Raw genomic sequence first — 19,492 nt, 5'->3', positions numbered from 1 at the left:
TTGAAGCCTGAAATGTGGCAAAAGGTCGCAAAGTTCAAGGGGGCCGAATACTTTCGCAAGGCACTGTATTTAAACTTGTAGTAGTCATGGCCGAATAATGGCAAATGTGTAGAATTGCAGGAAATTAACTTTAAAACTACCCTGACTACCCTGAAATACCCTGACCCCTCGCTCTTTCTCTTCTTACCCATAACGCATTATTTATGACATGTTGTTTCAGTACAGCAATAAAACTCTACAGGGAGACAATGTAGCCATTTGGACTATTTTCTATGTGAATTTTGCACACTTGTAAATAGTATTCATTTTAAGGTATTGTTCATGGTCCCTTCTGCTGCAGACATTTATTCTATAGAATCTAGAACGTCCAGTGGTGTTTCTCATACACATAAAAAAAACACTAAACTTTTATGTGCATATTCGCTGACCAACAGAATGCTGTGTCAACTTGTTCCTACATGCCAGTAACAGACTCAGGCAATTGTTGCCTTTTCATGCCTTTATTTGATGTTACTCGGTGTGTGTGTGGTGTGTGTCCTACCAGCCCTGACTCAGTGCTCTGCACATGTTAAACGTAGTCAGACAGAAACAAAGTCACATTAGACAGATGGCAGAGAGGTATAGAGCCAACGCTGCACCTGGTTCAGATGTGCTGGCTGGAATCTCAAACAGAACAGTGGGACAGACTACACTACAAACACAGGGGATTGTGGAGCTAATTGAAGCCCTTGTGTCCCCTTCCTGTTGTAGCCAGACCCTCAATTACAGACAGCCCTGAGAAAGAAAGCCCTATTATCCATTAAGGCTATACTGTCTGAGAGCGACAGCCATTTATGGACATCTGGAATTCAGCATGTTCTGCTTTAGCAGAGTAAGAGGACGTGTCCATCCAAAACAAATGGAAACTTTGGGAAAACACATGCATTAAAAAATATAAATAATTAAGAAAATAAGTCTCAGTATTTCAGCATGTGTGGATCGGAACAGTACAGGAAAATAATTCCTTGTTGTGCAATATCTTCAGAAACTAGTTAACAACCTTTCTCCCACTCTGTTCTCACAGTCAATTCTCTGTCCTAACAGGAGAGTTCATTACTGGGCGTGAATGCTAACATGAAGATGAAAGGGTTAACTTAGAAAACAACAAGAGGAATTGACCAAAAGGCCATGACACCTAAACCCTCCGTGGCCATCAACCATGGTGATGATGATGATGATGATGATATTGTGCTAGCTAGCTAGTCCTCAATCCAGCATAAATATAGCCCAATCTTTTCTTACAGTGTGTCATGCAGGGATGCATTTCAAAACCTCAGAATGTGTTAAGCATTTACAGCTGATGTTAAAATAGCAAAGCATGCCTCCATCCCCACCTGCTATATTTTGATCCTTTGCTTTGCATTCGCTATATATATCCGTGATGCAGTTAAACTAGGTCCACAATGGTACTTTGGACGAAGTGAACCATAACAAAGCGCAAACTAATATCCAACAACTGATTCGTTTCAAAACTCCACAGTCTGTGCGTGATACACAAATGTGTAGAATATGTAGAATATACTTTGAAACCAAAAACATATTTTATGATAAACATGCTTTACTCCAATAGTTGAAATCTACCGACAATGCGATAGAAAAGCTACGTTATATAAACACTAACATCATAATCATGCATATTAATTACTGTATACTGAAAACACCAAAAGGATTGTCACGATAGAAATGCAACCTGTGTGGATAGTTATGAAGTCCAATAAGATACGGTTCATATGACATCGGACCAAAAGTTAATTTCCAGGGGAATATAAATACACACAGCTACTGAAATCCAAAGCCTCCCAAGCAAAGGATCCCTAGAGAAATTAAGGAATGGATCTGGCAGCAAAACGCAGAAGACCATATCGGATGGTGATGACAAGTCAAACAGAAAATAGAATCCAAAAAATAGAAGCACTTAAAACGATTCCATGAGAATTTTGGATTGAGATGCAAAACTTGCTAACTTCACTATGAAATAGTTACGTGTGTCTGAGAAGCCACACGTTTCTGTTCCACTAACCTAGAGAAGCAATGAAACAGGTCACCTTGACAGTCACCTTGATCCTTACAAAACTGCTGTTCAAAATGTGTAGTTTCCTCTACACACAGGGTCAAAGGCTCATGCTATTCTCACTGATCTAGGATCGATTTCCATAAAAACGGACATATGGTTTGATGAATACTTGGAATGCCTTGGAGGCATTGGAGGTGGCAAATTTGGTTTCATGCTATCACTTCAAACACTGAAGGAAACCCAGGACAAAAACCACAAAGGAAAACCCCCATTGTTCATGATACAATAAAGTTCAGAGCTTTTTTAATTGCCGGGCGTTCCATCCCTTTCACTCCTAACACACCCAGGGACACTGTTCGGCCCATGTCCCCACTGACCTCGTCCACCCCTTCTTTAAACCTGCCACCCTCAGCAGTGGGGCGAGGAGAGAGAAGGGGCTCTGTGCTAGCTGTCAGTCATGGCGAACTGCGTTTAAGTCTTTGTGATGCAAACACTTTGGAGATTGACAGAGAGCAGGAAGATTCAATCTCAAAGAGACATTCAATCTTAAAAGAAGGCTGAAGCCGAAAAGAATGCCTACAGGCCATGTGATATAAGTCTGCAGTAATGGGACACGACAACGTCAATGAGCATGAGGTTCAAATATTAAAAAAGAGGGTCTTACCTTTATCCTCTACTGTGAAGTAGAAGATATCACTTGTGGCGTTGCTACCATCAAGCAGCACGTAGCAAATCTTCATTTCGTCGATATCAGCTGATGACATGAAAGGGAGAATTGGAAATGTAACGAGGAGAATCTGTACATTCTTTAGAACATCTGAGATGATTACTCCACTTTCTACAGAAGGTTACTTACAGCCCTCAGGCATCACTTTAGATTATGTCAAAGACAAAGGCATTACAATACTGATTCTGGAGTGTGAATACTGGTCTTACTGATATTGTAAACATAATTTTCCCAAAGTACAGAAATTCAATCAATTTAAAATAAAATGAAAAAAAAGTGCATTTGTCAGATTTTAATTGTTTTGAACGTTCGTTCACTTTTTCCTCAATTGTGTTTTTAATTTTTATATATGTAATATTAAATGCTAGTCTTACCTTGTGTGAAGGCCTTGATGCTGTCATTGCCCAGGGCGGTGTTCATGATGAAGCCGTGCTGTGGGGCCTCGGCCACGGAGTACTTGAGGACTTTGTGAGGACTGTCTCGATCCTCAGACTTCAGGGCCTTGCTGGTGATCAGGAAGCCAAGGTGGCCGCTATGCAGAACCCTTAGGGACGGGGCAGCCTTGTTGACCACAATCTGGGGGACCCCATTGTCAATAGTGCTGATGTGAATGGTCATCATCTGAGGCTTACGTGTCTCGTACACAGTATCAGGGAATACGTAGAAGTCGTTGTGTGTGCCGTCGGTGACGGTGAACGAGAAGCTATCCTCGTTGGACTCGGTGCCATCGTGCTTGTAGGTGATGAGGTTCTCGTTCAGGTCCTGTTTGGTGAAGGTGTTGATTGGCTGGGTGCCATTGAACAGCAACTGGCCATGAACCGGCACCTGGGTGACCACAAAGCGCAGCAGGTTGTCTGGGGTGTCACGGTCCTCCACCGTCAACTCGAATGGGGTGATGAGCTTGTTTTCGCCCTCTCCCAACAGCAGCTTGTGGACGCTCAGGACAGGTTTCTTGTTGTCCACGTCCGTGATGGACACTCTGAAGGTGCGGAAGACCGGGTTGTAGCCGTCCGTCACCTCGAACTCAAAGCTATCCATCTTCATCTCATCATCTGAGGTGTGGATGTAGTAGATCTTGTTGCCGGCCAGCTGCAGCTGGGTGAAGGTGGAGATGGGCACACCTGGGAGGTCAGTGCATTCAAGATGGCCTCTGCTAGGGGCACGTGTGATGCTAAAGCTGAGGAACTCATCCGGACTGTTGATGTCAGTGGTGCTGAGCAGGTCAGTGGTGAGAGTCACTTTGCCCCCTTCTTTTAGGGTCACGCCTTTGTTGATGACATCGGGGAAAACCATGTCGATGCTCCCGATGTTGATGTAGAAGTATCGGTCGATAAGGGGGTTAATGCCGTCGGTAACGTCAAACTTAAGCAGGTCACGGACACCCTCCTGGCCCGTATGCACATACTGGATCAGGTTTTTGTCGATTTCATCTTGAGTGAAGTTCATGTCGAGGGTGATGTTGCCCACAACGTGTCCGAACTTGGTGATACGCTGGAGATAGCCTTGGCTTGGGCCGTAGCGCACAACGTAGATGAGCTCTTTGTCTTCTGAGTCCAGATCAGTAGCCTTCATGACCCTGTTGTTGATTATTTTGGTTTCTCCGATCTCAACCTCCAGTCCGTCATTGATGGCCATTCTCGGTGTCTCGTCATCGACAGGAATCACCATGATGAGAATCTTCTTCTCCACTGTGTGTTTCCCGTCTGTGAGCCTAACTTCGAAGCTGTCTTCTTTGGTCTCTGAGTCGTCATGTTCATAGATGATGTTGGAGGCCTCATTGATCTGTTCCAAGGAGAACCTGACAACAGGGACTGTGCCCGTTGTAAGCTGCTGAACTATCTTGCCATGCTTGGGGTTCTTTATGACCTCAAACTCCAGTTCGTCCCCTGGAATGTCTGCATCGGCCGCATTCAGGATGGGTGTGTCGATGACCAGACTCATGCCCTCCATCACAACAAACTCACGGATGAAGATCTCTGGTTTCTCATCATTGGCAGGGATGATGACGATGGGGAAAAAGTGGCGATCAGAGAAGTTGATGCCGTCGGAGCAACGGAAGGTGAACCTGTCTTCCACAGGCTCCACACCTTTGTGGATGCTCTGGACATAGTAGATGTGACCGAGGAAGACATCTTTGAAGCTGAAGGCGGTGATGGCGGTGCCTGCTCTGGACTTCTCAGAACCTGGAGCTGGGGAGATATTCTCCACGTACCCGGATGTTGATTGGACAATAACGGTGCACAGGATGTCATTGTTGTCTGTGTCCATATCCTCAGTCATAACGTGATCCAGAGTAATGACATTCTTCTCCCCTTCTATCACCACAAACTGCTCCCCGACGCTGACAATGGGTGGGATGCTGTCGACAGGCAGGATGGTGACGAGCACCCGGACTCCTTGGACCTTGTTGCCCCCGACGACCCATTCATCGGACATGTCGGAGATGGTGAGGTTGAAGGAGTCATGCTCTTTGAAGGAGCCGATCTCACCACTAGTGTGGGCATACATCACCACGCCGTTGATGATGTCCTGTTGGGTGAACCTCTCGGCGCGGGCACCGCTCACCAGGATCTCACCGAGCCTGGGGGGCTCCTCAACGATGAAGGTCAACATGAGGTCGTCAGTGTCTTCGTCACGGCCCTGGATGACGTTGCTGGTGATTTCAGTTGCCCCGTTCTCCAGGACATCGATGGATGCCCCTAGAAGGCCAGCAGGGAGCATGATGGTGGGGGTCTTGTCATCAACTGGGTTAATGGAGATCTTGATGATGATAGGTACCTCATGGAAGCCGTCGCTGACGTCACACTTGATAACGTCACTGAGGCTTTCCTCCCCGCCATGGATGTAGGCAATATGGCCATTTTCGATGTCCTCCAGGACAAATGTCTCACTGTTCGACATATCGATCCCTAAATACTGCAACTGCCCATAGCGAGGAATCTGGGTCACAGTGAATATAATATTTTCATATTCTGTGTCCTGGTCGGTGGCATCGAGCTCCTTCTTAGTGATGATGTACGTGCTTCTCTCCTGGCAAGTGAAACCAGTGTTGGTGATAAAGGGAGGCTTGTTGTCAACGGGCTGTAAGAAAATAGTGAATAGTCCATCTACTGTATTCCCAGCAGTATCCTCCACAATGAATGTGAACTGAAGGACTTTTGGAGTGATGCCCAGTTCCTGGTCTGGGGGCTTGTAGGCCACTTTGTGGTGGTTGACCTGCGCCTGTGTGAACTCACTGATCACAGAGTCGGGACTGTCAGTCAGAACAATGTCACCCAGGGGGGCTGGGTTGTTCTCATCTGTGTCAGTGGGGGGCTTGGTGACGGTGTATTTCAGATCCCTGTCATCCGAGTCCAAATCTGTGTAACGCAAAAACGTCTTCTTGAAGTGAGTCAGCTCATACTCTTGCACTGTCATGTGAAGCGTGGCCCCTGGATAGAGCTCTGGTGGGAGGTCATCCACCGGGTGGATTTTAATGGTGAAGGTATGCTCACCGGACTGGTTTGGTGGGTTATTGTCGTCTTGGACGCGGAACACAAACTGATCCATCACAGTGGTGGTGCTGTGAGGCCCAATGTGGCGGTAGAAGAGCTTCCCATCTAGAATGTCCTGCTGGAAACATTCAGTTACCACCTGTTCAAACATCTCATCTGTCTCACTGAACTTCCAGAGAGAGGGGTTAGAGGGAAGCTCCACTTGTCTGAGGATAAGCTCCCCTACAGTGGAGTATGGGGCCTCAAGGATGAATTTAATGGTAGAATCCTCTGAGTCTATGTCTGTGGCGCTCAGAATGAAGGGGGAAATCTGCATGATTTCATTCTTGAAAAGCACCAGGCCGGTGTTTGCATTGATAATAGGGGGTTCATCGTCAGTGGGGGCTATAGTGATAGGGAACAAAAACTCGACCTCATTGCTGCCATCAGTCATTCTAAAAATGATGTTGTCGCTGTAGGTGTCGCTGCCGTCGTGCTGGTAAACCACGATGCCGGCATCTAAATCGGCCGGTGTGAAGAATTTCCTGCGCGCGCCGAGCACCGTCAGCTCGCCGTGCTTCAAGCCGTCCACCACTGTGATTTTCACATTGTCCAGGTTATCTTCATCACTGATCTCTAAGTTGTGAGAGCTGGAGAGAGTTCTGGACTGGCCCTCAAACAAAAGCTGACCTGTGTTCTTGGTTGCCACGGGAGCAAGAGTATTCATAGGCTTCACCACAATCATAAAGGCAAACGTATCAGAGACGGCGCCCTCTGTATCTACAATTTCAAACTCGAGCTGGAAAATCCTCTCTACTTCTGAATCCTCGGACGGAGGCTTATAGGCTATCTTCAAATCTTGAATGTCTCTCTGGTAGAACGAGGTGATGGGGAGGTTCTGATCATCTGTACTGATGATGTAGCCTTGCTGATGGCCCAGGGGGGAAGTAATGTTAAAGATTAAGTCGTCTGGATCAGATTCAACATCCTCGGCAGCCAACATATCACTGGTGATAGCTGTCATCACAAACTGATCAATCTCCATCATCATCATAGCAACAAAACTAGGCTTAGGAGGGGTGTTCTCTGTACCCTCTCTGATTCTAACCATGATCTGGAAATGCTCCTGCATAATGGTGTTTCCCTCATTATCCTGCAGCTCTACCAACATGGGGATATAGTCTCTGTTAGGAGAGTTGGTGGTGGATGTGTGCTTGTAGCGAATGCCTTGCTTAAGAAACTCATCACAGTCCATCATCTGGCCATTAGTGGAATTATTTAAAAGGGTGCCATACCTGGGGAGACCGCCGGCGCCGACCAGCGTGGCGACCTTGCACTGAGTGACACCATCCTCAAAGGAAAAGTCCATGCCCTTTTTGTCGATGGGGTTGCTGTTGCCGTTGAGCTTGTCCACAGCCAGGGGCATGTTCCTGGTGAGGACCTCCAGCTGCTGGAAGACCACCTCCACCTCCAGCATGAAGGGGATGACCACTGTGTCCGTCTGGGAGTCGTAGCGTAGCTGCAGCTTCACCCTGTCTTTACTGGGGCTCCGGGAACCAAAATGAGTGTATTTCACCTCATCACCGCCAAACGCACAGGGGAACTTCTTAGGGCTAAGCATTCCGGGTTTTTGGGCCAGTGGGTCATTCTCCAGGACTGTGATGGAGCAGCGGTCTCCGGGCTGCACCTCAGTCACCAGGTCATTGACAGCGTCCAGGTACACAGACTTCCCGAAGGGAACACGGAGGCCATTGTTGGCCACAATGATGCTGTCAGCATGATGTCCTTGTCTTTGTCGGTAAAGGAAAGCCGAATCGAATTGGTGGGGCTCCGCGTCCACAGAGGAAAAGCAAAAGACAAGAGTGAAAAGCACAAAGAGGCATCTCAACAAACGTGCCTGCCCTTTACAAAGTCCTGTCTTTTGCAGACAACCAGCCATGTCCACTGCCAGTTGCCCTGCCACTTTGGATAACTCAGCAGAAATAAATGTCCTTCAAATCAAATCTCTCCTGAGAAGAAAAAAGATGAGAAAAAGTAAACCCCACTCTGGCAGTTGAAAAGTTGAAGCTTGGGTCTCTTGTTCTCTCTCTGCTCCCTCTTTCTCTCTCTCTCTGTCCACACACACTCACACAGGAAAATTGTAGTTGATCTTATGGTGCAGGTAATACTGAAGCAGGAGACAGTGACAGCGCCCCCAGACTCCTCCCTCTGACAACACGGAGAGAATGTCTCCTGCCCCCAACAGCTAATTTAAGAAAGCACATTGGACAGCCCCTCCAGTACCCTTGCCTATCCCCACCCTTGCCTATCCCCTCCCTCCCCACTCTCTTCCCCCTGCCTATCCCCTCCCTCCCGCTCTCTTCCCCCCTGCCTATCCCCTCCCAGCCTTCCCTCCTCCTCTATACCCCCCCCAGCTTTCCCTGTCTTAGCCCCCCATCCTCCTCTGCCCCCCAACAAACTACCTAAACAACTCCCCCTCTCCAAAAGAAACCTAAATCATCAGTTGAAGACCCCCAAAAATGCTGTGTCCGGGTTTTCAAGACAACACATGCAGATTTGGCTTTAATGTGGGTTGGGACCCAAAGTGGGCCCTGGGCATGTATGTGAGAGAAGGGTTATGAAAATAATCACACACTATTTCTTCTTAATTTGGGTTGATGGAGGACGATTTTGGTCACGGGAGGAACATCAATTTCTCATTTGGGTCTTGAGCTGAAAAAGTTTAAGAACCCCTGGTCTAAGCACATTGATAATAGACCTTAAATAAAGACACAGTTTGATTAATGCATATTTATTTTGAATGAGTCTCAGATTAAGGAGGATGTGATGATGTGGAGTATTACCTTAAATATTTCAGATTCAAACACCAGTGCTGATTTAGAGGTTCGCTTTCATTGTGCATGAAGCATGATCGAACATTGAACAGGAGCGTTTGAAGTGCAAGGCAATGACACTGTGGAACACTGACGATAGTGCCCTCTATTGGGTCACCTGGTGCAGGATACATGAACTACAGTTATTGAACTACATTCCAACCAAAATAGAACCCCCCCCCAAAAAAAAAATCCCATTTAGTCAGTTAACATGATCAGTTAAATATGTGATGCAAAAAACAATGTAATACGAGTTTTAAAATATCACATACATAAAGTTTTCCTCAGGGTATTTTCATGGTCAGATATTATGAGGTATTGGTAGGCAGGTAACCTGCCCCATTAGTTTCGGAGACACTTTGAAGTCAACTCGGTGCTCTGATAGGCTACATCATCAGCGATCACCATGGTAATTTCACATTGTGCTTCACATGAACAGTGGGGTCTTTCAGAAGGGCCAGGTCCAATGCTAATGAACCATGACATCTCTCTTATCATACGGTGGCCTGACAGACAGGCTACCAGAGAATACCCAAAGCCAAGGTCAGCAACGTAATGTCCTCTTCCTCCCCTCCACTCTATTCCTGTGTTCAGGGGCCCTGGTGTATCATCATACCACAACCCCTCACACCTTGGGGTTAACAAGCTTCTATTCTATTTTTCGCTGCATGGGATGATATTTGATAAGGTTTAGAAAATCATCATACAAAGCATTCATGTTTAATGCAGCGGAAAACACTCGACAACATATGCACAAAGAAAACCTTGAAGTGTTGTTCCCAAGACATCCTATACAGTGCATTCGGAAAGACTTTCCACATTACATTGTTTTATCCCTCATCAATTTACACACAACACCCCATAATGACAAAGCAAAAACAGGGTCTTGGATTGCTTTTGCAAATGTATATATAAAGAAACGTAAATATCACATTGACATAAGTATTCAGACCCTTTATTCAGTACTTGTTGAAGCACCTTTGGCAGCGATTACAGCCTGGAGTCTTCTTGGGTATGACGCTACAAATCAAATCAATCAAATTAAATGTTATTAGTCACATGCGCCGAATGCAACAGGTATTACCTTACAGTAAAATGCTTACCTATGAGCCCCTAACCAACAATGCAGTTTAAAAAAAATACAGATAAGAATAAGAAATAAAAGTAACAAGTAATTAAAGAGCAGCAGTAAAATAACAATAGTGTGAATTTGATTTGATTATTTTTACCTTTATTTAACTAGGCAAGTCAGTTAAGAACAAATTCTTATTTTCAATGATGGCCTAGGAACAGTGGGTTAACTGCCTGTTCAGGGGCAGAACGACAGATTTGTACCTTGTCAGCTCGGGGGTTTGAACTTTCAAACTTCTGGTTACTAGTCTAACACTCTAACCACTAGGCTACCCTGCCGCCCCAATTTGATATATATAGGGGGGATACCGGTACAGAGTCAATGTGCGGGGACACTGGTTAGTTGAGGGAAAATGTACATGTAGGTAGAGTTATTAAAGTGACTATGCATAGATTATAACAACAGTGAGTAGCAGCAGTGTAAAATAGGGGGAAAGGTGGGGCCTAGGCACACCTGTATTTGGGGAGTTTCTCCATTCTACTCTGCAGATCCTCTCAAGCTCTGTCAAGTTGGACGGGGAGCGTCGCTGCACAGCTATTTTCAGGTCTCTCCAGAGATGTTCGATTGGGTTCAAGTTCGGACTCTCGCTGGGCCATTCAAGGACATTCAGAGACTTGTCCCGAAGTCACTCCTGCGTTGTCTTGTCTGTGTGCTTAGGGTCGTTTTCCTGGTGGAAGGTGAACCTTCACCCCAGTCTTAGTTCCTGAGCGCTCTGGAGCAGGTTTTTTTTATTTTATCAAGGACCTCTGTACTTTGCTCCGTTCATCTTTCCCTCAATCTTGACTAGTCTCCCAGTAGCTCCCGCTGATAAATATCGCTACAGCATGATGCTGCCACCACCATGCTTCACCGTAGGGATGGAGCCAGGTTTCCTCCAGACACTTGGCATTCAGGCCAAAGAGTTCAATCTTGGTTTCATCAGACCAGATTAGGTGGTCTTTTTTTAGGTGCCTTATTGGCAAACTCCAAGAGGGCTCTCATGTGCCTTTTACTGAGGATGTCCTGGCCACTCTACCATAAAGGCCTGATTGGTAGAGTGCTGCAGAGATGGTTGTCCTTCTGGAAGGTTCTCCCATCTCCACAGAGGAACTCTGGAGCTCTGTCAGAGCGACCATCGGGTTCTTGGACACCTGCCTGACCAAGGCCATCTCCCCCAATTGCTCAGTTTGGCCGGGTGGCCAGCTCTAGGAAGAGTATCGGTGGTTCCAAACTTCTTCCGTATAAGAATGATGGCCACTGTGTTCTTGGGGACCTTCAAAGCTGCAGACATGTTTTGGTACCCTTCTCCAAGATATGTGCCTCGACACAATCCTGTCTCGGAGCTCTACGGACAATTCCTTCTACCTCATGGCATGGTTTTTGCAATTTAATTTAACACAGGTGGACTCTAATCAAGTTGTAGGAACATCTCAAGGATGATCAATGGAAACAGGATGCACCTGAGCTCCATTTCGAGTCTCATAAGGTCTGAATTGTTTTATTTTTTAATACATTTGGAAAAATGTCTAAATATCTGTTTTCGCTTCGTCATTATGGGGTATTGTGTGTAGATTGATGAGGAAAAACATTTATTTAATCCATTTTAGAATAAGTTTGTAATGTAACAAAACGTTGAATAAAGGAAGGAGTCTGCAAAAGTTTCTGAATGCACTGAACATAGTCCTCCATATGACCCCTGTGGAATATAAAATGAACTAAGGGAGAGGATTTTATTGGTAACTTGAGCCATGTTTTAACATGATCCTTCATCCCTGGGAAATAGACATGGACAACAGTAGAGATTAGAGGATCAGTTTACAAAACGGATGTTCAGCCTCTTAGTCCACTCAAACAGTACACATTGACCTAACTCAACATCAACGCTCGCTTGAACAAAATACATTTTCAAATGCAACTGTTAACAGCAAAACAAAATGGCACCAGGTATACAGGCCTACAGGGCAAATATTGAACGCCGCAATTAGTTAAACAATGTGACATGTGTGACCTGGTCATGTGGCGGTTTATGATCTGTTCACGGGGTTGGTGCCCTTTAGGGTCAAGTCTCTGGGACTCCCCGGCACCAAACTCCTCTCGGTCACACACTGAGAACCACCCAGCACCTGGCATCAGCTGGCCTAGCAGGACAGGTGGGGTGACAGTGACCCTGGGACACTGGCCTCATCCCCTAACAAACCCCTTCCTTTAATGACTGTAACGGCTTTCATATAGTGAAGGAGAGTCGGACCAAACTGCAGCGTGTCGATTGCGATCCATGTTTATTTAAACAAACGTAAGCACGACTAAACACAAACACTACAAAACAATAAACGAAAACAGCCTATACTTGTGTCAACTAACATCAAACAAGGACATCAAGACACTCAGGACAATCACCCACGACAAACTCAAAGAATATGGCTGCCTAAATATGGTTCCCAATCAGAGACAACGATAAACACCTGCCTCTGATTGAGAACCACTCCAGACAGCCATAGACTTTGCTAGATAACCCCACTAGCTACAATCCCAATACATACACACCAGAACCCCAGGACAAAACACACCACAATACAAAAAACCCGATGCCACACCCTGGCCTGACCCAATACATGAAGAAAAACACAAAATACTTAGACCAGGGCGTGACAATGACACTAGACTAGAAACAGCTTATTTTACAATCAGACAGATACAGTAAGCAAAAAGCCATTTCAATCAATCAGTCAATCAATCTATAAATTACAATAACCAGTCGTCGACCCCAAAGTCCAAGCAGAAGCAGAACCAAAGTGTCCAGGAAAAACTCCCAAGTATGAAGAACCCTAGAGAGGAACCAGGCTTTCCATATGTGAATGAGTAAATATCATATTTATGATTCTTGTCATACTTGTTTATAGCTAGGCTATATTACTAATGATTGGAAGTGACCTGCAGAATTCGATAGACCACGTCTCTACTGTAGTTGAAAAAGCACTGGATGACCTTTCCTAAAAATGATTAGTAGAACGTCCAAATATATCCTTTGCGGTGGGCTGTCACCGGCATCAGATTTAAAGCCATGCAATGATGGAAACCCCCCTCCGAGGCCCGTCCTCCCTGGATATGGAGAGATGGAGAGGAGTTGACGCGACACATGATCTAGGCATCTATGCCAGCAGCCAAGTCTTCAGCATTCTCACGTCAATGTCTTAGATTTTTTTATGATTATTATATTTTTCATCTAAACCATGATTGGACGACAGTAAGCATGAGGGTTCGCTGGGTTCTCATGACGGTGGGTCACGATGACACAGCATGACACAGAGAGGCGTGTTGTGGTCCGATTGGGGATCCAGGGAGAATGTGAGAATGCACCCTCGGTATGGCGCGGCGCAAGGTCACGTTAAGATAAATATACTTAGTGACCTTTTATAGAGTAACATACATGTATGATAGCTATTAACCTATAATCATGATGACGTTGATCCACAGTTTCAATTTTAAAAAACGCAAGTCTTCTATACTTCTTTCTCTTTTATCATGATTACCAAGTATAGTCAAGGAGAATAAGGAATTATTATTGCAGAAACCCAAAATTACTGTTCTAGAAATGTAAGTGTAGCAATAATTTCTCATTCATTCAATCTACCACAGCTGGTACAAATGAAATACAGTTTCAAGTGAATAATATGGCTGTTCTGTCACTGAATCACTTTCTGGTGAAATGGGCTCAATCTATAAATCTCTTTAATACAGATAGGATGCACTGGTCATAAATCTTTTGTACATTTTTTAAAATGTATTTTTTACCTTTATTTAACTAGACAAGTCAGTTAAGAACAAATTCTTATTTACAATGACGGCCTACCCTGGCCGAACCCTCCCCTAACCCAGAAGACGCTGGGCCAATTGTTCGCCGCCCTATGGGACTCCCGATCACGGCCGGTTGTGATACAGCCGGGGATCAAACCCGGGTCTTAGAACCCTGCGCTACTCGGTCCCCCCCGGGATGAGATTTTTATATGGGGGCCCATTGAACAACGCATGGGTGGGTGAACTCTGGGTGAGCTGCTGAACTTATACCTTAAATAATGCAGATCAAAATAAAAGGCTGTACTGTTTCTGGAGATACTGACGCGTTTCGGACAACACTGCATGGTACTTAGCAACCTCCTCCCGTGACAAACGCCCCTTAACGTGTGCCGAATACCCAGCATGGCATGCATTCTGCATCTAGGTCCTTTCATTACATCTCCTAAATAAGTCCTGCATTACCTCCGCTCGTCTGGACAGATAGGAATGGAACGGTGGGTGTGTCCGAATGGTGTAACTATAGAAACAAACAAACCAAGCTTTTTATATAACTGTATAACCCCAATGGTTATTTATTTATTTATTTCTACGGTTTAAGAAACTATTTCTGTTTCGCTCCAAGCAGGATATGGTTTCCTCTCTAGTTGTCATCCAACCCAGGCAGTACTGTAGTTCATTATGGACCATTAGATTGTTCCAGGGGTTAAATGCTAAGTAGAAAATGCTAGCAGTGACTGCCAAAAGAGCTGCGCTGAGTGTATGTGCTGCCTGTGGATGCTGCTAATAAGGGTCATTAGCCTAGGATTAGCCTAGCATTAGCACAAGCCTAGCATTAGCCTAGTGTTAGCATTAGCCATAGTTGTTGAGTCACAGTACAGTGACAGTATATAACACATGGCATAGTGCTGACTGACTCATTAGCTTGACTGTACTGTATCAATGTCCTAGTTGTGTGAGGTTTACCTTCTCTGTTCCCTTGGAACCATGTTCTTAATGATGGCCTTTGGTAAACAGAGAGAGGTTGGGCAGGGGCCAGGGCATTCAGCTCCTGCTGCTGCCAGGGCTCACTTCACCATCCTGGGGACAGGCACACGATGACAGACCCTTAATGACCCATGATGGATGGAGAACAAAGCCGAAGTCTATTCTCAAATCCCCCCCTTTCCTCCCGAGAAGAGATTGGGAATTCCTACTGTCTATGTCATGCTTGACTTTTTCAGCAGTTGTTCGTTCCACTAAGGTGAAGTCAAATTGAGGTCCAGGCAGAAGCTTACATGACTCATGCTTTCCGGTAATGTATATTTTCCCCATCTTCCAAATTTACCCATTACAACCATCGAGAGTTTAGGACTATAAGGTTCTATCTGCATTTTTGTCAAAATTGAATTATTGCCATAGCCTTGTTCTGTTCAATGTTCTCTGCATTTATAGTACTCTAAATACCCCAATTCATGTTGTTAAGTTCCAAAGAATACAAGATACTAATCACTGACACCATTCAAGCCAATGAGGGTTCGGAACTTTAAAGCCAATTATCTCAGAATCACCTTTTTGCAGATATAAACTTAAAGGGGATTTTTTTTACTTTAAACTCGGACAAAACAGAGATGCTAGTTCTAGGTCCCAATAAACAAAGAGATCTTCTGTTGGATCTGACAATTATTCTTGACGGTTGTACAGTCGTCTCAAATAAAACTGTGAAGGACCTCGGCGTTACTCTTGAACCCTGATCTCTGTTTTGACGAACATATCAAGAATATTTCAAGGACAGCTTTTTTTAATCTTCGCAACACTGAAAAAATCTGAAACTTTCTGTCCAAAGATTATGCAGAAACATGTATCCATGTTTTTATCCCTTCTAGATTAGACTACGGCAATGCTCTACTTTCCAGCTACCCGGATAAAGCACTAAATTAACTTCAGTTATTGCTAAACACGGCTGATAGAATCTTGACTAGAACCAAAACATTTGAACATATTACTCCACTGCTAGCCTCTCTACTCTGGATTCCTGTTAAGGCTAGGGCTGATTTCAAGGTTTTTACTGCTAACCTACAAAGCATTACATGGGCCTGCTCCTACCTATTTTTCTGATTTGGTCCTGCCGTACATACCTATATGTACGCTACGGTCACAAGAGGCCTCCTTACTGTCCCTTGAATTTCTAAGAAAACAGCTGGAGGCAGGGCTTTATAGAGCTCAATTTTTATGGAATGGTCTGCCTATCCATGTGAAAGATGCAGACTAGGTCTCAACCTTTAAGTCTTTATTGAAGACTCATCTCTTCAGTAGGTCCTATGATTGAGTGTAGTCTGGCTCAGGAGTTTGAAGGTGAACGGAAAGGCACAGGAGCGACTACTGCTCCTTGATGTCTCTGCCTGGCCGGTTCCCCTCTCTCACTGGCTTACTGGTGCTCTTCCATGCTGTCCCTAGGAGGGGTGGGTCACTTGAGTGAGTTGAGTCACTGATGTGATCTTCCTGTCCGGGTTGGCGCCCCCCTTGGGTTCGTGCCGTGGGCGACATCTTCGTGGGCTGTACTCGGCCTTGTCTCAGAGTAGTAAGTTGGTGGTTGAAGATATCTCTCTATTGGTATGGGGGCTGTGCTTTGGCAAAGTGGGTGGGGTTATATCCTGCCTACTTGGCCCTTTCCAGGGGTATCGTCGGACGGGGCCACAGTGTCTCCCGACCCCTCCTGTGTCAGCCTCCAGTATTTATGCTGCAATACTTTGTGTTGGGGGGCTAGGGTCAGTCTGTTATATCTCCTGTCTTATCCGGTGTCCTGTGTGAATTTAAGTATGCTCCCTCTAATTCTCTCTCTCTTTTTCTATCTTTCTCTCCTTCTCTCTCTCTTTCTCTCTGAGGACCAAAGCCCAAGGACCATGCATCAAGACTACCTGGCCTGATGACTCCTTGTTGTCCCCAGTCCACCTGATCGTGCTGCTGCTCCAGTTTCAACTGTTCTGCCTGCGGCTATGGAACCCTGACCTGTTCACCAGACGTGCTACTTTGTCCCGGACCTGCTGTTTTGGACTCTCTCTCTCTCTACCGAACCTGCTGTCTCTAACTCTGAATGATCGGCTATGAAAAGCTAACTGACATTTACCCCTGAGGTGCTGACCTTTTGCACCCTCTACAACCACTGTGATTAATTATTAGGTGACTCTGCTGGTCATCTATGAACATTTGAACATGTTGGCCAAGTACTGTTATAATTTCCAACCGACACAGCCAGAAAAGGACTGGCCACCCCTTAGAGCCTGGTTCCTCTCTAGGTTTCTTCCTAGGTTCCGACCTTTCTAGGGACCTTTTCCTAGCCACCGTGCTTCTACATCTACATCTGCATTGCATCTGCATTGCTTGCTGTTCGGGGTTTTAGGCTGGGTTTCTGTACAGCACTTTGTGACTGATGTAAAAAGGGCTTTATAAATACATTTGATTGATTGATAATTCCAAGTGCTCCCATAATTTTGTCTTTATCTTCCATGAATTTGATTTACAGAAGTTCCTAACAAATGACTAGTCATGCATATACATTGTCAAACATCTATCATGTACACTGAGTACACCAAACATTAGGAACACCTCCCCAATATTGAGTTGGGATATTAAGAGTAACCTGGCAAAAGAATATAAAGAAAAATCATTTAATTATATAATCTACATTCTTGTGGAAAAAAAGGTGCTATCTGGAACCTAAAAAGGGTTCTCCGGATGTCCCCATAGGATAACCCTTTTTGGTTCCAGGTAGAACCCTTTTAGGTTCCATATAGACCCTTTCCGCAGAGGGTTCTACATGACACCCAAAAGGTTTCTACCTGGATCTAAAAAGGCTTCTCCTATGGGGACAGCCGGAGAACCCTTTTGGAACCCTTTTGGAACCCTTTTTTTTCTAAGAGTGTAGGCTACCATATGAGGACATAAACATTTGTTTTACTTTAGCGTTATATATGTCTGTAAATTCCTAACTATGTCCATGACACCACTTACTTCTGCGTACTGCTGTGTACTGTAGCACCACCACCTCGTCGTGTAGGTCGTCTGGTCATATCTGTCACACTGTGTTCACGCCATGTTTAAAAACATTCTTTGCATTCTCAACAAGTCCGTAAAGTTTATAGCACTTGAACATCTCATAACATCTACATCATGGTGTTGATGAATGGGTTGTTACAGCTGCACGGGACAGTTGTGGACATGCATCCCTGTAGGCCAATGTCAGTAGTGAAGAGGAGTAACGTTACTGGTAGAGGACATACCGTTATTTTACTAGGCTGCACAGTGCTCACCTTTGCGCAATCAAAGCTGCTGTGCTAATGGCAGCCCAATACTGCTAATGGCAGCCCAAGCTGCTGTGCCTTTACACAGGCAGCCCAATACTGATTTGTGTTTCACTGATTGTCTTTTGACCAATCAGATTAGTTCTGAAAAAGATCTGATGTGAAAAGATCTGATGTGATTTGTAAATGACCAATTAGTGGAAAATGATCCGAATTTGTCTGCCTGTGTAAACGCAGCCCTAATCACCCATAGTTTTGCACTCAAGTGAGCAAGCTTAGTCATGTCTGTTAATAAATGTGAAGCAGATGCTGAGGTGGAGGATTGGACAGTGAGGAGACAGACAGGATGTTCTGGTGCTCACCACTCAGAGGCTTTTATTTACAATATTAACAGGTGCAGGACAAACTGGCCAATATACGTTGTACAGAAAATAACAAACAGGACGTTGACAAAGACTTGAATTTTTTTATTTTATCAAAGATATTCTCAGTAAAAACTATTCAGGCAACAACTATTTGCCCATAACAAAACTCAGGTATGGCTCTACTCTAGCCAACCTGCTACCTGCCCAGCCTGTACTCTATCCAGGAACTCCTTTCCGCTAGGAATGTTCCAACATGATAGCCCACAATACCTTTCTATCACAAATGCATAATTTCACATGGACATACCAACATTTCATAAACAACGGTTTTCCATCATTTCACATGGACACATTGGGGGTTCTACTAAGCTAACAAATGGAATTGTTTTAAGATGGTCATACCAAGGATCGTTTGGATATTTGATTTTGAATTTTAGGTCCCTTGTAGCTATAAAAAACAAACATTATTTGATAAAAATATTGAATTTAAGCTTTACTACTTGTTGGCGATACATTGCAGTGACAATTAATAAAGTCTTTCTCAAAACACTAATTTGTTTCAGTGTCATTGTCTAGAAGTCACAGACAATAAGGCAATGGCAAATACTCAGCACCTTCATACTTCACACTAAATTCAGTCGCCTCATACTTGGATCTTGTCATAGAAAATCCTACTTCAGTGAACCTATGGGCCCTGGCACTTCTAGTGGAAAACCTGGAACTGTAGGCTACATGAGGGTCAAACCCTGCATCTTGGGGGAAGAGGGAAGGGGACAGTACAGTTGCAGTGGGGTGGAATGTTTTCTTAGTTGTGGATG

General features: G+C 44.8%; 1 protein-coding gene across 1 annotated transcript in view; it reads right to left on the bottom strand.

Moving 5' to 3' along the window:
* LOC139419026 (FRAS1-related extracellular matrix protein 2-like) overlaps window positions 1–8,395 on the bottom strand; it is a 48,872-nt gene extending 40,477 nt beyond the window's left edge. Inside the window, exons 1-2 of the mRNA XM_071168859.1 lie at window positions 3,155–8,395; window positions 2,718–2,807 (exon numbers count right to left, since the gene is read on the bottom strand). Of these exons, the coding sequence (XP_071024960.1) occupies window positions 2,718–2,807; window positions 3,155–8,192 (5,128 nt within the window). The 5' untranslated portion in view covers window positions 8,193–8,395. The remainder of the gene's footprint in view (window positions 1–2,717; window positions 2,808–3,154) is intronic.
* Window positions 8,396–19,492: the final 11,097 nt, after the last annotated feature.

The sequence above is a fragment of the Oncorhynchus clarkii genome, chromosome 10, assembly GCF_045791955.1.
Source record: "Oncorhynchus clarkii lewisi isolate Uvic-CL-2024 chromosome 10, UVic_Ocla_1.0, whole genome shotgun sequence".
NCBI classification, from domain to species: domain Eukaryota; kingdom Metazoa; phylum Chordata; class Actinopteri; order Salmoniformes; family Salmonidae; genus Oncorhynchus; species Oncorhynchus clarkii.
The sequence above is the reverse complement of the archived record's forward strand: the minus strand, read 5'-3'. Positions and strand labels throughout refer to the sequence as shown.